Here is a 20,124-nt window from a genome sequence, read left to right on the forward strand (position 1 = left end):
AAGCATTCAGTAGAACAAGTATTATGAAACCCTGTTCTAAATTCATCTTCCATTTACTCACACAGCTTTTGTCAAAGCCTTTCCACTGTTTAAATGTTGATTTGATATTGAGGCATTGGTATTTTAGATATTTATGTATGTCACCCATTTCATGGATGACTGTTCAAAAAAAATCCAAGACTGAAAATGTTATTTTATGTTGTGAACAACACTATACAATGAAACTTCAGTCTTTTTGTGTTGTCCTCTTCATCAACTGAGTTGACTGATATTTTGTTGTTAATGATTTGGATCAGTGGGTATCCATATTGCCCTGAATAGTGTATTGTCACCAATTTCAAACAGAAATATAAGTTACATATAAAGGTATGTATTATCTTTGTAAATATGATTTTGTACTGCCGTTGGGCACATACCTGATGGATAACGTTCAATGACTGGCCAGTTGTCCACCTGTAGAGTGGCATTGCCACCGCTCCGTGTAAACCGTACTATGTGGTACTTTCCATCATTTACAATACCACTTGATTCTTCAATGGTGATATCATCTGTTCCAACATTAAAAATAACTCGAATCTTTCCTTGTTCCTGCAAAGAAATAAATAGATATGGTTACCAATGCTGACGATGTTGTATATTGTGCATTTTTCAATACCTATATAAAACACTGTAATTTGTAATATCAGCAGTCATAAAATCTGTTCTCATTACAATTGTACTGGAAAAACCAATTAAAGGCTTAAAATATATATTGTAATGATCCAGAACCAGATACTGACAAGGTCTTTTAGTTAGAGAGTGGGTGAATCTTACACTAAAGTCACATCCAGCAACAGTGTTCATGATTATTTCACTTTGCTGACCTTCTCAAAGGAAATAAAATGAAAACAGATAAAATCAGTATCTCTACTCCATCCACTCTTTGTCAGAGAATATGACAGAATGATAATCCTTTTTCTGCCTGACTGTGCAAGTTTTTTTCTCATTTCCAATGTAAAGGTCCACACTGAAGGCAGTTGTGTTTCTACCGGTCCCATTTAGCCACTATTTCCTCATGACCATTCTACATATATATGATAAGTTACGGAGTTAAATTGGCTGGTTCGAGTCACAGTATCAGATTTGTACAGCATAGAAACAGACCCTTCGATGCCATGCCAACCAGATATCCAAACATTAACTGAGTCCCATTGGCCAGCATTTGGCCCATATACTTTCAAAGTCTTCTTATCCATGTATTCATCCAGATGTCTTTTAAATGCTGTAATTGTACCAGCCTCCACCACTTCCTCTGGCAGCTCATTCCATACAGGCACTACCCCCTGCATGAAAAGGTTGCCCCTCAGGTCCCTTTAATATCTTTCCCCTCTCACCTTAAAGCATTGCCCTCTAGTTTTGGACTCCCCTGCCCTGGGTGAATGACCTTGTCTATTCACCCTATCCAAGCTCCTTGTGTTGATCACATCCCAGTTTAAAGCCTATCCTTGACTGATATCTACCCATGCAATTTCCAAGAGGTCAAGGATCTTATTTAGGTTATTGTATTTTGGAGCACAGTTGTCCATTTCTATTCAATCAGCAAATTCTTCTGTTCCACCTGGTAGTGGCAAAAACTGATGAAAAAAAGGATGGACTGGCTATAATACAATAAATTATAATTAAGAACTTATTTCATCGTCAATTTCAAAAATATTGTTGCTGAGATTAAAAAGGCTAAAGAACCACGCAATACCAAAACGTGTACTAGGAGACACAGGACATTTCATGAACATGTTTAAATCAGACTCCCACAGCGGAACTGAGGCCTGGATTAAATTAACGTCTTTTAAAGCTGGTTTTTAAAGGAATTGGGAAACAGTGAATTGAAAGTTACTTCTCCAAGCGAACTATTTTTGGACCCGAAGAAACAGAACTCCCCTTGACCCTCAAAGAAGACTTTGCCCTCCCAAGGAGCCATTTGCAAATCTCTCTCTCCTCGTATTGTAACCAGTAACCAGCCTCCAATCAGTCCCAATCTTTGGTTTCCTCCTGTTGATTCCTATCAGCTAAGCAAGCTATCAATTTACCTGATCGCCAAGCAGGAAACAAAAGGAAAAAGAACAAAATGACAGTGCCCTACTAAATTCAGGAAGACCTGAGCATGTCTAGCCATATCATCTTTTCTCCCTCTCCAAGTCAATACACTCTACACCATCTCCTAAATATCAGGGCCACAATGCCCATGCTTATTGTTGCAGGTTTGGGTTGTATGATGCATTCCACACAGAATTTAGGCTGCTAGTGATATTATTTTTCTACTCTGGTACACTATTCCATGATTGCAGAACCCTAATCACAATTCCTTTAGTGATAGGTTCCTGGTCTTGGCCAAGTCACCCTCGGAAGACACTAAACAACAGCATATTGCACCAAGTAGAATTGCTTCATTAAAAGGTATGAGGTGAATAGGTTAATTTAAAGCCTGAGAGCAGCATACCACCCACAGGTTTGACATTAGGCAAAATTTAGAACAGCACAAAATCCAACAGAAGGGAGAAAAAAGAGCTCAACTATAATAGGGGAATTGCTAGATCATGAAATGGCCTTAAAATTTCAATTAAAGAGTGGTTATTTTCTAGTGGTCAAAATTACCCTAGCCTCAGACAGATTGAAACAAGATTTGAAGCTTTTGACGTTATCTTACTCAATATCGCCATTCAGCTACATATCAGATCACCTGAAATTTCTCTTTCTGCTGTTTTCGTGATGCTTTCAAATAAATTAAAAGATTTATATGCTAACATGGTGGGAAGTTATTTTAACTGAGCACACTAAGCATCTGACCACCAAAATCCCAAATCAAAATTTCAAGCCGTGAGTTAGCAGTGTAGGCATGGCTGGTGAAAAACATTGACGCTTTGTAAAGTTGGGACTGAGGCAAATGTTTGGGTAGAGTTACACAGACTGCATTTTTCATCATGGTTGAGAGGAGAACCCAAAACAAACATTTTAGAAAATTGATAGCTGATTAAAAAATAATCATGATTTGGAGATGCCGGTATTGGACTGGGGTGTACAAAGTTAAAAATCACACAACTCTAGGTTATAGTCCAACAGGTTTACTTGGAAGCTAGAGCTTCCAAAAGCGAGTGCTTCCAAATAAACCTGTTGGACTAAAACCTGATATTCAAAGATTACAAATACATATACCTCCAGCTATTGATCATCAATAGCACTTTTACCGAGGTAGCTTTCACATATTAGGAACAATCTACATAGCTTGAAACTGAATCTGCCTAGTACAACAATTGATAGATATTTCTTGAATCTGTAGGGATATAGGATAATACAAAGTATATTCTCAAATTAAATTGCTGCAGAATTAATGACTGTGCTGAGCAAATTGATTTCCAGAGGAACTTGGCTTTAAGAGAATTCCGGCATTGCTTAACAATTCACGTGACCCAGGATTAATCGATGCAATTCCCTTGCCTATTCAATATATATTTAGCGCAAAAAATTTTTTTAAAGGATCAAGGAAATTCAGGTCCCCTCCCTCACAACACAGTGATATCTTTGTCAGCTGAAAGAAGTGGTATTCCCGGTGGTAAAGTGTCCTCCTTTGTGCAAAACATATTTGGGTTAATTATTCAAGGGGCTTGCCAGTCAGAATTCACCATTATTAAAAGAAACTTCAATTCAGACAGTGAAACGAGAAACCTCCATTGATCAAAGCTAACAGATGATTAGCTGGCAACAGAAAGCAGAGTGTGGGCAGAAATAGACCTTTTTCCTAATTCCAAGATAGAATAAGGTGTGCCATGAGGATCAGTATCAGGATCTCAAGTGTTTGCAATGAATATAAATGTTTTGGATGAAGAGTCCAAAGATGGAGAGGACCATGGGTGGCACAGTGGTTAGCACTGCTGCCTCACAGCGCCAGAGACCCGGGTTCAGTTCCCGCCTCAGGCGACTGTGTGGAGTTTGCACGTTCTCCCCATGTCTGTGTTGGGTTCCTCCTGGTGCTTCGGTTTCCTCCCACAGTGAAAGTCAGGTGAATTGGCCATGCTAAATTGTCCGTAATGGGTAAATGTAGGGGTATGGGTGGGTTGCGCTTTGGCAGGTCAGTGTGGACTTGTTGGGCTGAAGGGCCTGTTTCCACACTGTGAGTAATCTAAAAAAATCATACGATTGTCATTTTTGCTTATAACACAAAGATTGGTGGAAGAGCAAGTTTTGAAATGGTCATAAGGAGGTTAAAAAAAGAGACAGGTAAGCTCGGTGATTGGGAAAGGATCTGACAGATGGAATATAATGTAGGACAAACTAAAGTTGTCCATTTTGCAGGAAGAATAAAAAGGAAACATATTATCAAAATGATGAGAAACCATGAAGCTCTGAAGTGCAGAGGGCCCTGGGAGTCTTAGTGAATGAATCACACCAAGCTAGCATCTAGGTACAAGAATTTAAGAAAGCTAATATAATGTTTTCATTTATTATAGGGAAATTGAATACAAAAGTAGGGAGGTTCTGCGTGTGTTATACAGCGCACTGGTGAGAGCACATCTGGAGTAGTGTACAGTATTGTTCACCTTATTTAAGGAAGTAGTTCAGAGTAGTTCTGGGTAATATGTGGGTGATCTTATGAGGAAAAGTTGGACAGGCTAGGCTTGCATCTGCTAGAGCTTAAAAGAGTAAGAGGGGATTTTATTGAAACATACAAGATCCTGAGGGGTTGCAACATGGGAGATGTGAACAGAATATTTCCTCTAGAGAATCTTGAGAGTTTAGAGTTTAAAAGTAAGTGATTGTCCATTTAAGATGGAGGAGGTTTTGTTTTTTGCTCACAGACTGTTGTGCAACTTTGCAACTCTTCCTGAAAATACAATAAAAGCAGGGTCACTAAATGATTGACATGATGGCTCGTGGATGGCATGGTGGCTCAGCGGTTAGCACTGCTGCCTCACAATGCCAGGAACCTGGGTTCAATTCCAACCTCAGGTGACTGTCTGTGTGGAGTTTGCACATTCTCCTTGTCTCTGCCCAAGTAAGTTCTACGTGGGAAGGTCCATCAGTGGCTTCCATGCATAGATTCCACTGAACACCTTTCAATGGTCAATTAACAACCACTTAAGGACACATTCTTGGCCCGGTTGCTTCCTTCAGGACAAGTAATAGACTTCCCATCTGCTGGTAAATATATGTAGGCTGTCAGTTGGAGGGAATCTCCCACTAATTTCTGCATAATCAAGGATATGACAGCCAAGCATTTACTCTTGCGTCCAACCCTGATGGCTCCCCCTGCTTGTGGCTCTGAGAGCTACCACCCCCAACAACACGTTCATATGTCACTGGTCATTGCTCCATCCGGGGAATCTGAGAGGGGCTACCACAGCAACAGCCACTTCCTGCCTGACGATATGACCCACCTGTGATTGACCGGCAGCTCTCAGAGGCAAGCAGACCCATGCAATCAGGAGGTCCTATCCCAGAGTTATCAGTCAGGAAGGTGATCGGTGTCAGCTCAAGGGTCTGATAGGTGCAAGATCCTGAGGACCTTTTCTGCTAAGGTTCAGTCCTCCTGTAGGCAGCATGCAAGGCACATGCTTGGCTCAGGAGATTCTGCCCATTGGCTGGAAACAGGCCACCTACATGTGGAACGTTTCAGAGAACACCTCTGGGACACCCGGACCAACCAACCCAGCCACCCCGTGGCTCAACACTTCAACTCCCCCTCCCACTCCACCAAGGACATGCAGGTCCTTGGACTCCTCCTTCACGAGACCATAGCAACACGACGGCTGGAGGAAGAGTGCCAAGGAACTCTTCCACCTAGGAATCCTCCAACCACAAGGGATTAACTCAGATTTCTCCAGTTTCCTCATTTACCCTCCCCCCACCTTGTCTCAGTCCCAACCCTTGAACTCAGCACCACCTTCCTAACCTGCAATCTTCTTCCTGACCTCTCCACCCCCACCTCCACCTCCACTCCGGCCTATCACCCTCACCTTAACCTCCTTCCACCTATCGCATTTCCAGGGTCCCTCCCCCAAGTCCCTCCTCCCTACCTTTTATCTTAACCCGCTTGGCACACTCTCCTCATTCCTGAAGAAGGGCTCATGCCCGAAACGTCGATTCTCCTGCTCCTTAGATGCTGCCTGACCTGCTGCGCCTTTCCAGCAACACATTTTCATCACCCACTCAACACCAAATTTCACTCCCTGCAACGTCCCAGGAGAACTCTGTTGTCATTAGACAAAAAAAAAAGAAATAACTGCAGATACTGGAAGTCTGAAACAAAAACAGAAATTGTTGGAAAATCTCAGCAATCCTGGCAACAGCTGTGGAGAGAAATCAGAGTTAAGGGTTCAGGTTCAGTGACCCTTCTTCTGAACAGTTCTGCCAGACCTGCTGCACCTTACTAGCAGCATCTGTTTCAGGGTAGCACGGTGGCTCAGTGGTTAGCACTGCAGCCTCATAGCACCAGGGCCCCAGGTTCAATACCAGCCTTGGGCGACTGTCTGTGTGGAGTTTGCACATTCTCCCCGTGTCTGCGTGGGTTTCCTCTGGGTCCTCCCACAGTGCAAAGATGTGCAGGTCAGGTGAACTGCCCGTAGCGTTAAGTGCATTAGTCAGAGGGAAATGGGTTTGGGTGGGTTACTCTTCGGAGGGTCGATGTGGACTTGTTGGGCCGAAGGGCCTGTTTCCACACTGTAGGTAATCTAATCTAATCAGTCCCTCCTGCCATTCTGCAGATGTGGCTGGTGTTGCTCCTCCAACCATGGTCTCTAGTAAGTGTGGTTCTGACAGCAGACATTAGTTCTTTGCCACTGAGAAGACAGTGAGCTCTCATTGATCGCATTGAGATTTTCACAACTGCCATCTCTGGATTCTCAGTCCAGGAAAGGCCCATTACTGGCTGCTTACCTGCATGAGTAACTAAGCAAAACAAAATTTAAAAAGCCTCTGATGCCTCCATAAAATCCAGTCGATTGCAGTTCACCTAGTTTCCAGATTTGACCAGTAGGAGTCCAACAGAACAAGTAAAATTTATATTTATTTTGATATTTTTCTTTAAAATTGATACTTGAAGACAAAAGTAGATAGACCTTTGAACAGTAATGGAATTAAGGCTTATCTTAAGCGGGTGGATAAGTGAAGCTGAGTCCACAAAAAGGTCAGCCATGATCTTATTGCCTGGAGGAGCAGGTTTGACAGGTCAGGTGACCTATTTATGCTCTTATTTCTTATGTCCTTATGTTTACTCTGTTCCCTGATGAATCTGACAATCTGTTGGTAAGTTGTAGTAGAATACTGTAAAACTGCTTGAGAATTTCCAAGCTGCACCCTCCAAATAGATGAAGACATTAATAAGCTCCAGCTAAGCCAAAACCCAGAAAAGTCATCAGCCAATCACCATGTTCTCGAATATGTTCTTTTCACAGTTTACATGTCAACATGAATGTCTCACGGTATTCAGATCAGAGTGGTGCTGGAAAAGCACAGCAGGTCAGGCAGGAGCAGGAAAATCTATGTTTTGGGCAAAAGCCCTTCATCAGCATCTGCAATCCTCACTTTTGCCCATGTCTCATGGTGCTCCAAGTTAAAAATCACACAACACCAAGGTATAGTCCAACAGGTTTATTTGGAAGCACTAACATTTGGAGCACTGCTCCTTGATGGAGCAGCCCTCTGAAAGCTAGTGCTTCCAAATAAATCTGTTGCTGTGTGAATGTCTCACATTATTCTTCTGTGGCTGCATTCTGCAATACTGTACTAAAATGTCATGAATTAGGATAGTAAATAGTTTTGTGAGGTACTGAAAGAAATTTCATACCATGAAAGGCACACACTTTCAGTTTCTGAAATAAAAGGAAACATCAATCAAAATGTAACTGCATTTAGAAATTGCAATAAAACCTATAAAACCTGAGTAAACTATATTTCATTCATTGTGAATTACACAGAAAAAAAGGATTCGAGCTTTTCTACAACTTTTCTTTGCCATCGACATACCATGCACTGCCTCACAGTTAATGAACTTTCAAGGTGCTCTTTTATCTGCCAGCAGGCAGATACAGCAGCCAGATTGAACATGGCAATGTTCCACGTTAAATGGGCTTTTGAGGGAATAGTACTGAAGAGGACACCTGGAGACTCCTTCTGAATTGTGCCAAGGTATTTTTTGCCTCTGGCCAAACAGGCAGATGGGGCCTCATTTTAGCCACACATCTAGATGCTGGCATCTTTCACTAAGGGCTCGACTTCACATCTGCACATCAGGTGTGTTGCACCTGCACCAATGTAAAATATGGTGTGGTGACATTGTGTTGGCAATACAACATCTTCCTGCCAGTCTCCCAAAGTTCAGAAGGTGAGCAGGGATGGAAATCTACAATCTACCTGCCATTTCAGAGGTGCTTTGAACAACCTATTGAGCTTATTAACACCTAAACAAATGTCCACAACATTTCATTGTCCACTGCATTCTCAGATATTGCACATGTAAAAAGTAGAGGTGGTTTATGGTAACTATGGCAAATGGATGGAAGAAAATGCCTATTATTGTACATGATTGAATGTATCAACAAAATCTTTAGGGAAAGATAGAAGTGTCGGCATACAGTTTAATACATATATATTTAAAATAATATTTTTGAGCCTGATTCTGAGAGCAGAAGCCCTTTTAGTTCCAACTATAATTAACTTCTTGTCTGCAGTATTGTCCCTCTGCCACATGATGACCCTGCCGAGAGTGCTGATTGGCCTAGAGCTTCCTTTACACCTTATAATTGGCATTCAATGAGCTGAAATTTCACAATGTTCTGTACAAAGAATCCAATAACCTGACAAAAGAGCTCCTGAAGAAGCAAGGAATAACTTTAGACAAAGCAGTTCAGATAAACAATGAAAGAAAACCAATAGAACATCAGACTGGGGGAATATCATGAATTACAAACAAGACGGTTAAATGATGTCAAACAGAAATCTGTAGTATTAGATTTTTCTAAGTATAAAGAGGAGAAAACAAAAGAAATTTTGGCTACTGAGAATTGCAGCAAAGCCACAGGAATTTATCTTCCTGTTAAGTAAAGATGCAAACAAAACAGTGAAAAAAAAGGCTAGGCCAGAATTTGTTGCTTATTTCTAATTGCCCAATGGGCAGTAATGAGACAAACCAATTAGTCTTGATTTTGCATGCAGGCCAGTTCAGATAAGGATGCTAGGTTTTTTCCCCAATGGACAACAGCGAACCCTCAGTTGGATTTTTACAACAACTGACAATGGTCACCATTAACCAAAGCTTTTTTTTAATTTCAATTTATCATTAAATTCAAATATCACTATCCACTATGGCTGGATTTTTACCAGAATATTAGCTGTGGATTGTGACATTACCAATACTACCATTACCATCTCCCCTTAGAGAAATTAACATTAAACAAATAAAAGAGGGGTATCAGATGATGAACTGCACGAGGTAAACTACATATAATTGGGGAGAAGTGTATACCATGTTTGAACAGCATCAGAAGAGAGCAAAGAAAATTTCACATGAGTACATTTCATAGAGACAGCTGTCCATAGCAATCGGCAGCTGCCTCCACTCATGTCAGAATTTGCTGACCCAGGAGTATGAAATGTGCTGTGCATAAATTAGACCTGGCAGGATCGAGTTTAAACTTTCTAGATTCATTTGGGTAGCCAGGGTCCTTCCTTTTCAAGATTGGCCTGGATTTTCGCCATGGATAGACAGCCTTTTCCAAATGGTGAAAAAGACACAGGAACCTGGAAATCACAAGTCCTGCCCATTTTTTAACTTCCCATTTTGTGTAAGTGGGAATAGAGTCAGCTCAAGATTTGAAATGCTTCACAAAGTCAGCTGGCCATTTTAGTCATTAGTTGCCTTTACTCAAGTTCAACCTTGGCATCCTAGCAGTGTGAAACCAGAAGTCTGCAAACTCTACCTGGGAAGAGCAGGTCAAAACTTAAACATAGATAGGTAATTCAACATTTCAATCCTGCTAAGTCACTCATTCTGGTCAAAACTGGTCATCCCACTTAATAGCCTATTCCACCCATATCCTTTAATCCCTTTTCTTTAAGTGCAATACACCCTACACGATCTTGAAATTATAAAGTGTTTTGGCCTTGACTGTTTGCTATGGTGAATTGACTATCCGTGGGTGAAGAAATTTCTCACCTTGGTCCTAAATGGTTTATCCCACATCCCGAGATTCTTACCCCCGGTTCTGCATTCGCTTGTCATTGGAAACATTCTTCCTGCATCTACCCTGTCTAGTCCTGTTTGAATTTTACAGATTTCTATGAAATATTCCTTCATGCTTCTGAACTCCAAATATAATCCTAACTGATTAAACCACTCCTCATATGCTAGTCCTGCTATCCTGGGAATTAAGCTGGTCAACCTTCACTACACTCCCTCTAAAGCAAGAGCGTCCTTTGTCAGATAAGGATACTAAAATTGCACAAATTCCAGTTATGATCTCACTAGGGCCCTGTCCAATTGCAGCAATACATCCCTGTTCCTGTACTCAAATTCTCTTGCTATGGACAGTGAAATATCCTTGTCTTTGTTACTGCCTACTACAACTGCAAGCTTACCTGAGTGACTGGTGTACAAGAACACCAAGCTCTCATGGCATATTCCTGTCTCTTAAATTACAGCCAGTCCTGTCTTCCTGCTACCAAAGTAGATAGCCTCACATTTATTCACATTATACTGCATCTGTCATACATTTGCCCACTCACTCAGCCAGTCCAAATCATACTGAAGAATCTCTCCATCCTTCTCACAGCTCACCCTCCTATCCAAGTTTGTGCCATCTGCAAATTTAGAGATATTACATTTACTTTCCTTATCTAAATCATATATTACTTATATAATATAAAAATAAATGTGTAAATATCTGGTGTCCACACGATGATCCCTGCAATACCCCAGTGGTCACTGCCTGCTATTTATTCATAGTCTTTGTTTGCTGCCTGCCAAACAATTTTCTATTCATCTCTTTACATGACTCCCATTATCATAAACTTCAATTTTATACGCTAATCTCTTATGTGGGACTTCATCAAAAGCCTTCTGAAAGTTCAAATCAATCATATCCACTCACTTGGTTCATTTTTTTCGAAGTTGTGAATACCTTTAGAGAGAAAAGGTACTCCTTAGAATACAGTCCCAGCACACCTTTGGAGAATGTCAGTGGAACTTTGAAGTAGGTAAAATGCCTTTGGAATGATTACAAGGTGAATGTGCAAAAAGCGTGCAACTCATTGTCAAATTCATTGGAGCTGTTATAACCATTTGTCAAAAAAATATCAAAAGCTCCTGTCAGAAGAACCCCTCAAAAATGTCGACAGGAATTGTCAAATGAAGTTGCAAAATTGTCATGAGGACATGTCAAAAGTAACTGTAAAAGGGATCTGTCAAGGTGTTTAAAAGTTCTGCCTTTTAGACTTCTGAGAAAAAAAGCGTGGGGTTAAAGAAATGACACATGGCTTGCCACTTCACTGCCTTTTGACGTAATCCTGTGTGTTCCATTCATGGATTATCTCCATACAATTGATTTCACAACCGTTCATTATTACAGGAGAATGCCTGCCACATTGGATTGATTGATAGAACCAACAAGTTAAAAAGAAAACTTTTGAAGTGGGACTACACAGTAAATAAATTCCAATGTTTGCTATGATAATGGATCAATGAAATGTTTGTTCCTATAAGGCATTATTCAGTTGATGGAATGGAAGTAGAGGAAATGGGTTTCATTAATGACAGTGCTCTTTTTTCCCATACTGAAATTTGCAATGTTTACTTAAAATTTTATTTAATAGAATGTTATTTTATCCCATCACTGCACGACTCCTAAAATCTTGCAATGGTAGATAGTGTACAAATTTTCATTGTTGGTATAGGGCAAAGGGAAATAGCAGGGAGAGGAAAGTGTTGGAAATAAATCATTATATGATGGCATAGAGACTATAAAGGGCTGGGGTGATTACTGAAGCATAAGGTGGCAAGGAAGGTGTAAAGGAGTTAAGGGGTTAAGGAAGGTGAAGAGGCATAACATGAGATTGGTTGCCAGGCAATGTGTCAGAGGTGAGGGGATATTTTATTGGTTGTGGCTGAAACTTCAATGAAATGCTGCTGCACCTTCTATCTGATCCACCTCTTCAACAGCCTCCACTCTCGGTCTGGGTCCATTCAGCATCTGTGCTAATCTAGATACTTTCCGCACTGACTGAAAATCAGACAGCAGGGAGTGATTTTTTAAAGGCCATGTTTATGGAGTTAGTAATTCTCCCAACTCTGTGCACCCCAACTTTGGCTCATAATCCTGACCAAAAAATACCCCTTTGGGTATGGTGCCAGGACACGTTAGGCAGGGGTATGGCATTCTGTTTTGGATTGTTAAAATAAATGTGGGAGTCCATGCTGCTGAGAGTGTCAGATAGTCCTGGTCAAGGTTACAGCGAAAACAATTGGTAAGTTCACCACCAAACTGCTCATCCTCTCAACCCGTCAACAATGCATCAGACACAATGAACCCACCTTCTCAGTCCTTTTCTTCATTATTATTCAGATTTTTAGCACAAGGGTTTCATCAATTGTCTATTGCTGAGCAACTGGAATGGTACAAAGTGAAGAGCTAGTCACGAATTGCACAACGTTAGGGAGGTTTGGATAAGACCAGGGGGCAAAGCTGCCCATCACATTAATATGGCTCCCTGACCAAATGGCTACAGCTGGCAAATGGATTTGACTGAGAGTTTTAGGCCCAGTGGCAATAAATAGCAACACACTCTGCTTCCCTTTAACTGATCAGCAACAGCCATCACTAGAAACCCTTGCCGTTCTTTCAAAATTCAAACCTTACTCTCAAATAACCTTTTAATGACCCTGATTAAGTGAATCAATTGACCTTAATCAGAAAGGAAACATGATTGCTGAACCTTCCATTCTCCATGCCTCAGACTGAGGATGAACCAGTCATTTGCAAACATGGTTTAGACCGAAGAGATGAGCTTCAAACCATATACCATTTCAATCACTAATCACTGGTATCTCCACTTCCATAAACTTGCCCGATTCCCCAAATCATTACAAATGAAATCCTCAGCAATTATTTATTACTTTTAAACATAGCCATGATAAAAAAAATCTTGACTAGCCTCCTCTGCCCATCAGAAACTTAAGGTAGTCCAAAATTCTGTTGCCCATGAATGCATTCAGACCTAATACAATTTGCTTTCAAGCCTAGTACTCAGTGACTGACATCCACTCCCAGTTTAGCAATGCCTCAATTTTCAAATCTTTAACCCTATTTCCATAATTTCATTATTCTCTGTAAAGCCCAAAATTAGAGTAATAGAGTCATACAGATGCACAGCATGGAAACAGACCCTTCGGTTGAATCCGTCCATGCCGACCAGATATCCCAACCCAATCTAGTCCCACCTGCCAGCACCCGGCCCATATCCCTCCAAACTCTTCCTATTCATATACCCATCCAAATGTCTCTTAAATGTTGCAATTGTACCAGCCTCCACCACGTCCTCTGGCAGCTCATTCCATACACGTACCACCCTCTGCGTGAAAAAGTTGCCTTTAGCTCTCTTTTATATCTTTCCCCTATCACCCTAAACCTATGGCCCCTAGTTCTGGACTCCCTGACCCCAGGGAAAAGACTTTGTCTATTTATCCTATCCATGACCCTCGTGATTTTGTAAACCTCTATAAGGTCACCCCTCAGCCTCTGATGCTCCAAGGAAAACAGCACCAGCATGTTCAGCCTCTCCCTGTAGCTCAAATCCTCCAACTCTGGCAACATCCTTGTAAATCTTTTCTGAACCCTTTCAAGTTTCACAACATCTTTCCGATAGGAAGAAGACCAGAATTGCACGCAATATTCCAACAGTGGCCTAACCAATGTTCTGTACAGCCGCAACATGACCTCCCAACTCCTGTACTCAATACTCTGGCCAATAAAGGAAAGCATACCAAACGCCTTCTTCACTATCCTATCTACCTACGACTCCACTTTCAAGGAGCTGTGAACCTGCACTCCAAGGTCTCTTTGTTCAGCAACACTCCCTAGGACCTTAGCATTAAGTGTATAAGTCCTGCTAAGATTTGCTTTCCCAAAATGCAGCACCTCGCATTTATCTGAATTAAACTCCATCTGCCACTTCTCAGCCCATTGGCCCATCTGGTCAAAATCCTGTTGTAACCTAAGGTAACCCTCTTCACTGTCCACTACACCTCCAATTTTGGTGTCATCTGCAAACTTACTAACTGTACCTCTTTGCTCGCATCCAAATCATTTATGTAAATGAAAAAAAAGCAGAGGACCCAGCACCGATCCTTGTGGCACTCCACTGGTCACAGGCCTCCAGTCTGAAGAACAACCCTCCACCACTACCCTCTGTCTTCTGCCTTTCAACCAGTTCTGTATCCAAATGGCCAATTCTCCCTGTATTCCATGAGATCTAACCTTGCTAATCAGTCTCCCATGGGGAACCTTGTCAAACGCCTTACTGAAGTCCATGTAGGTCATGCTCTGCCCTCATCAATCTTCTTTGTTCCTTCTTCAAAAAACTCAATCAAGTTTGTGAGACATGATTTCCCACGCACAAAGGCATATTGACTATCCTTTCCAAATACATGTACATCCTGTCCCTCAGGATTCGCTCCAACAACTTGCCCACCACTGAGGTCAGGGTCACTCGTCTATAGTTCCTTGGCTTATCCTTACTACCCTTCTTAAACAGTGGCACCACGTTTGCCAACCTCCAGTCTTCCGGCACCTCACCTGTGACTATTGATGATACAAATATCTTAGCAAGAGGCCCAGGAATCACTTGTCTAGCTTCCCACAGAGTTCTCGGGTACAACTGATCAGATCCTGGAGATTTATCCACCTTTAACCGTTTCAAGACATCTAGCACTGTAATATGGACATTTTGCAAGATGTCACCATCTATTTCCCTACAGTCTATATCTTCATATCCTTTTCTACAGTAAATACTGATGCAAAATATTCATTTAGTATCTCCCCCATTTTCTGTGGCTCCACACAAAGGTCGCCTTGCTGATCCTTGATGGGCCCTATTCTCTCCCTAGTTGCCCTTTTGTCTTTAATATATTTGTAAAAACCCTTTGGATTCTCCTTAATTCTATTTGCCAAAGCTATCTCATGTCCCCGTTTTGACCTCTTGATTTCCCTCTTAAGTATACTCCTACTTCCTTTATACTCTTCTAAGGATTCACTTGATCTATCCTGTCTATACCTGACATTTGCTTCCTTCTTTTTCTTAACCAAACCCTCAATTTCTTTAGTCATCCAGCATTCCCTATACCTACCAGCCTTCCCTTTCACCCTGAGAGGAATATACTTTCTCTGTGAGATGTTGGTGCATCCCTAAACTCTTGAGTCTCACCAAAATTTTAATCATTCCAATATTGGAGGCTAGGCTTTCATATTCTAAGTGCTTTGAAGTCACTCCCAAAACCTTAGAAAAAGATGGATTCCAACTAGGGATAGGCAATGCATGCCAACAATACTCACAGCCCAACAATGCCTAACAATACACTTTGGAATTACTTTGATCCAAAATTATTTCCCAAAACATTGCATAATATGAGTACATTGAGAATGCTGAATCTGTAAATGACATCATTGCCCAGAGCAGAACATAATGTTACGCTGCAGAAAAATCCTTGAAATCACTAGAATCATATTTTGCAACTTTTGTTTTCTTTTTTTCCAAATCTCAGATGCCTTAAGTTTCTGAATAGTTCAGAATTTACAATAGCATCAACAAGCACTTTCAAATCTTTAAGGTCAAAACACCCACGAGCAAAAGCAAGCAAAATAGTCTCCAAAGCTTTAAAATGCTTTGTGAATCTCTCAAGATCCAATAAACATTTAAAATTATTACATGAAGACTTGAATCACTTGTAGTTGGTGTGCAGAAACATGAAGCAACATTAGGGACAGATCCAACAGATGCCAGTTTTGTAAAGTCACACTTTACCCCCCATTTAAATATTTTCATGTAGCTCATGCCTAATGAGGATTTCCAACTGCTGGGAATTGGCTCTGGAATTAAAAGGGCATAATGGTCACCAACCCACTGATAAAAAAATGGGGAGAGCGGGGGATTGCATCCATGATACTTACAGCTGCTTTACATCAATTTAAAGCTGGGAGCATTATTCATTGCTTAAGATGAGATTTCTGGCTGTTCATTACCAGCAAGTCTTGCCTTAGGTAGCTACTATCAACAGAATTCTTAATAACTCTCTTGTCCCAGGAAGGTAATGACTTAGTAGTATTATCACTGGACTGTTAAGAGACCTAGGCAATGTTTGGGGAGCCAGGATCAAATCCCACCATGGCAGATGGTGAAATTCATTGCATATCTGCAGTTAAGAGTCTAATGATGGCTGTGAATCTATTGTCGATTATCAGAAAAACCCATCTGGTTCATTAATGTCTTTTAGGGAAGGAAACTGCCATCCTTACCTGTTGTGGCTTACATGTGACTCCAGATCCACAGCAATGTGGTTGACGCTTAACTGTCCTCTGGGCAATAAACACTGGCTCAGCCAATGAATTTAAAAAAGCACCACTCAAATGGATGGCCATTCTACGATGACATGATCGGAGCCCAGGTATGTCAAGGGTCAGGGAACTCAGTGAGGGGAAGAGAGTGGAAGGTGGGGCCAGGACTGGACGGAAGGATGACCTTGGGGGTGGCGGTGGCGGGTGGGTGGAGGGTGGTGTGGAGGTCGTGGGGCAGAAGTTCCAGAAATAATCCCAGGAAATTCACAAAGGAGATTCGCGCCATCTCACTTCTCCTAACTCAAACTACACAACTTCCTGCTGGGCCTCTTGTATTGTGTAGGTTGTCTCCTGGCATGGGTAAAACATTTTCAGAAATAGGACGAAGCCCTTAAGAGGTCAGTTAAAAGGGCCAATTGGTGGATGTGCCACTACCATCACCCCCAAAACATTTCAGATGGGTCAAGGTCAGGGTCAAGCCAGTCCATGATAGGTAACTCTCCCACTGAAATTTACATGCTTTCCTGCCTTCAACTGCACCAGCCCAGGCCCATCAGACCTAGCTTTAGGTGCCTGGAAAATGAAGTTACCTTTGTTTTTACAATAACTTCATTTTCCAGAAGATGAAGGCTGGCTTTTATGTTCCTGGGCTGGCACATTTGAAGGTGGGGAAGCACATAACATTCAGTGAGTGATTTACTTTGCTTTCACAGTTCACTTCATTTTCCATAAGTTTTCATAATGTATTAAAGTACAAATAGTGGAGTAAAGTGAGGAAAACTGCATTACATAGACATAAATAATCAACGAAACAACCGAGAAATAGATTCCTGAATTCACACTGAAGAATGCAGCAAACAGATGATACAATGCATTATCATTACCATCTAACAGAGATTCCAGACAAGCACACAAGAAGATATTTAGTAAACTTCTTGGGGACCTGATTGATATGTTCCAGAAAGGCTTGCTTCAAAAACTAAAGTTTCGACATGTAGCATTGTATGGATCATTAATTTCAAGAATTACTGAAATTCTCACATATAGATATCATAACTGAAAGGAAAGGCTAGAGGAGCAGCAGAGGCTGAGGGGAGACTCGATAGAAGTCCATAAAATTATGGGCTGACAGATAGGGTTGACAGTCAGAATCTTTTTCCCCCAAGAGTTGAAATGCCTAATACTAAGGGGCATTCATTTCAGGTGGGAGTGGGAAAGTTCAAAGGAGAAGTGAAGGGCAAAGTTCTTACACAGAGAGGTCGGTGTCTCGACCGTGCTGCCAGGGTGGTGGTGGAGGCAGATACGATAGTGGCATTGAAGAGGCTTTTAGATCAGCACATGAATATGTATAGAATGGAGGGATATGTTTCAAGGGCAGGCAGAAGGTATTTAATTTGGCCTCATGTTTGGCACAACATCACAACATCAATGGTCTGTTTCTGTGCTATACTGTTCTATGCTGTATATTCTATATTGCAGAATTATAAATAGTGTATGTGAAAACAGAATCATAAAAGATACCATTTAATTCAGCATTGTTGGTAACATTTACCAAGAGGGATTAAGTCTACTCCCACTCTTCACTTCTACACCTTAATATTCTTTTTGCCAATCTTTCTCAATCCCTTTGAAGATAGGTTATGGTCTCTGCTCCTGTATTAATTTCACATTTTTGCCACACTCTGCATGAAAAGAAATGCTTCAAGTTTCTGATTCTTTCTGTCTTTATTATAAATTTGCTCCTTCTACTTCTGCTGTCACCAACCAGTGAGAATAATCAATCAATACTCACTTTCTAATAGCTGTTCAATATTATGAAGACTTTTTTCATGTCACCTAATACGTTCCCATTTTCCAATATCGTTTATAACTGTATTGCCTCATTCCTAAACACGTCTGTAAAATTACACTCTTCTATTTTCCTACCTTATAATAGGTTGTCAAAAACATAATATGATGACTGTAGTTACTAAACTATTGTAAAACATTGAATATTATGTTCCTTGTTTTGATTTCCATGCCTTTAGGTACAAAACCAAAATATTTTGGTCTCTTTTCTGACTCAATACACTCTTAACAATTGTTTATCTGAGTCTCAAGATCCTTCAGCTTTCTTATTTATCAATTGAAATCTTACCACTTAAGATCATTAAAGAAGGGAATGAGTTGACTATCTGTAACAGCTGAAAAAATGCAGTTGGTTTATGAGGAGAAAGATGTGATGATGCATCAGCTCGAGTGTGACGATTAGATATAAATATCGATATTGCTGTCTATGCGGAACTTGCAGTGAAACAATGTAATACTGCTGTCAATTAAAAGAAAATAAATTGCTCTTCTTTAACCCTTAATGAGAATTTTGAAACTCTGCTGTGCAATGTTATCATGCCAATATATTATTATGCTCTTTCAAACTTCTCTCAGTCTCAGGGAAGGGGTTAACTAATTTTAAAAAAACATTTTGTTAAAACCTTTACAAAAATTAATTTAGTGCACATGTGTTAACTATCTGTATGATTAAATTCCTGATGTGGAGATGCCTATTAGACTGGGGTGGACAGGATCAGAAGTCACATGACACCAGATTATAGTCCAACGGTTTATTTGAAATCACAAGCTTTCGCAGCGCTGCTCCTTCATCAGGTGACGTGAAAAGAAGCACACAGGCACAGAATTTATAGGTAGAGAGATCAAGATGGCACAGTGGCTTAGTGGCTAGCACTGCTGCCTCACAGCACCAAGGATCAGGCTTTGATTCCAGCCTTGGGTGACTGTGTGGAGTTTGCACATTCTCTCCGTGTCTATGTGGGTTACCTGCCACAGTCCAAAGATGTGTAGGTGAGGTGAATTTCCCATGTATTAGGTGCAGTAGTCAGAGGGTAATGGGTCTGGGTGGGTTACTCTTTGGAGGGTCTGTGTGGACTTGTTGGGTTGATCTACACTGTAGATCGTACAAATGGCAGATTTCAAATGAACCTGTTGGACTATAACCTGGTGTTGTGTGACTTCTGACCTGAATAATTTCCACAACTAGTTTATTGTTTTGTGCAATTGACATGAAGTAAAAGGTATAACTATACAAAAGAAGTAGATCAAAAACTGGCAGAAACGTTTGTTTTTACTTGTTTTGGGGATGTGTGCATTACTGGCAAGACCAGCATTTGTAACCATTCCTAAATGCTCTTGAACTGCATGTCTTACAAGGTCATAGCTAATTCTGATGAAATTCTGCAAAAAACTTCAAATTCTGATTGACAATTACTCTGCATCAAGAGCGCTCCAAACAAGTCCCCTACGGCAAGACAATTTAAAGGGTTGACTCACTTAAACTTAATAGTTACCTGGGAAATGTATTTGACTGAGCACGGCATTAAGGAGCACAAGCAAAACTGAAGTCATTGGGAACTGGGGGAAGACTTTCCATATTGGAAAAAAAGGAAGATGGCTGTGATTGTTGGAGGACGATCACCTCAGTTCCAGGACATCTCTGCAGGATTTTATGATCGCACCCCAGGACCAACCATCTTCGTCTGCTTAATTAATGATCTTCTCT

General features: G+C 40.9%; 1 protein-coding gene across 3 annotated transcripts in view; it reads right to left on the bottom strand.

Moving 5' to 3' along the window:
* Positions 1-20,124, bottom strand: part of LOC132819765 (neurexin-1-beta-like) — a 578,863-nt gene that overhangs the window by 152,023 nt on the left and 406,716 nt on the right. For all 3 annotated transcript variants that reach the window (XM_060831501.1, XM_060831500.1, XM_060831499.1), the window contains exon 3: positions 417-588. In XM_060831501.1, the coding sequence (XP_060687484.1) occupies positions 417-588 (172 nt within the window). The remainder of the gene's footprint in view (positions 1-416; positions 589-20,124) is intronic.

This window comes from Hemiscyllium ocellatum, chromosome 10 (assembly GCF_020745735.1).
Source record: "Hemiscyllium ocellatum isolate sHemOce1 chromosome 10, sHemOce1.pat.X.cur, whole genome shotgun sequence".
In the NCBI taxonomy this organism is placed as follows: domain Eukaryota; kingdom Metazoa; phylum Chordata; class Chondrichthyes; order Orectolobiformes; family Hemiscylliidae; genus Hemiscyllium; species Hemiscyllium ocellatum.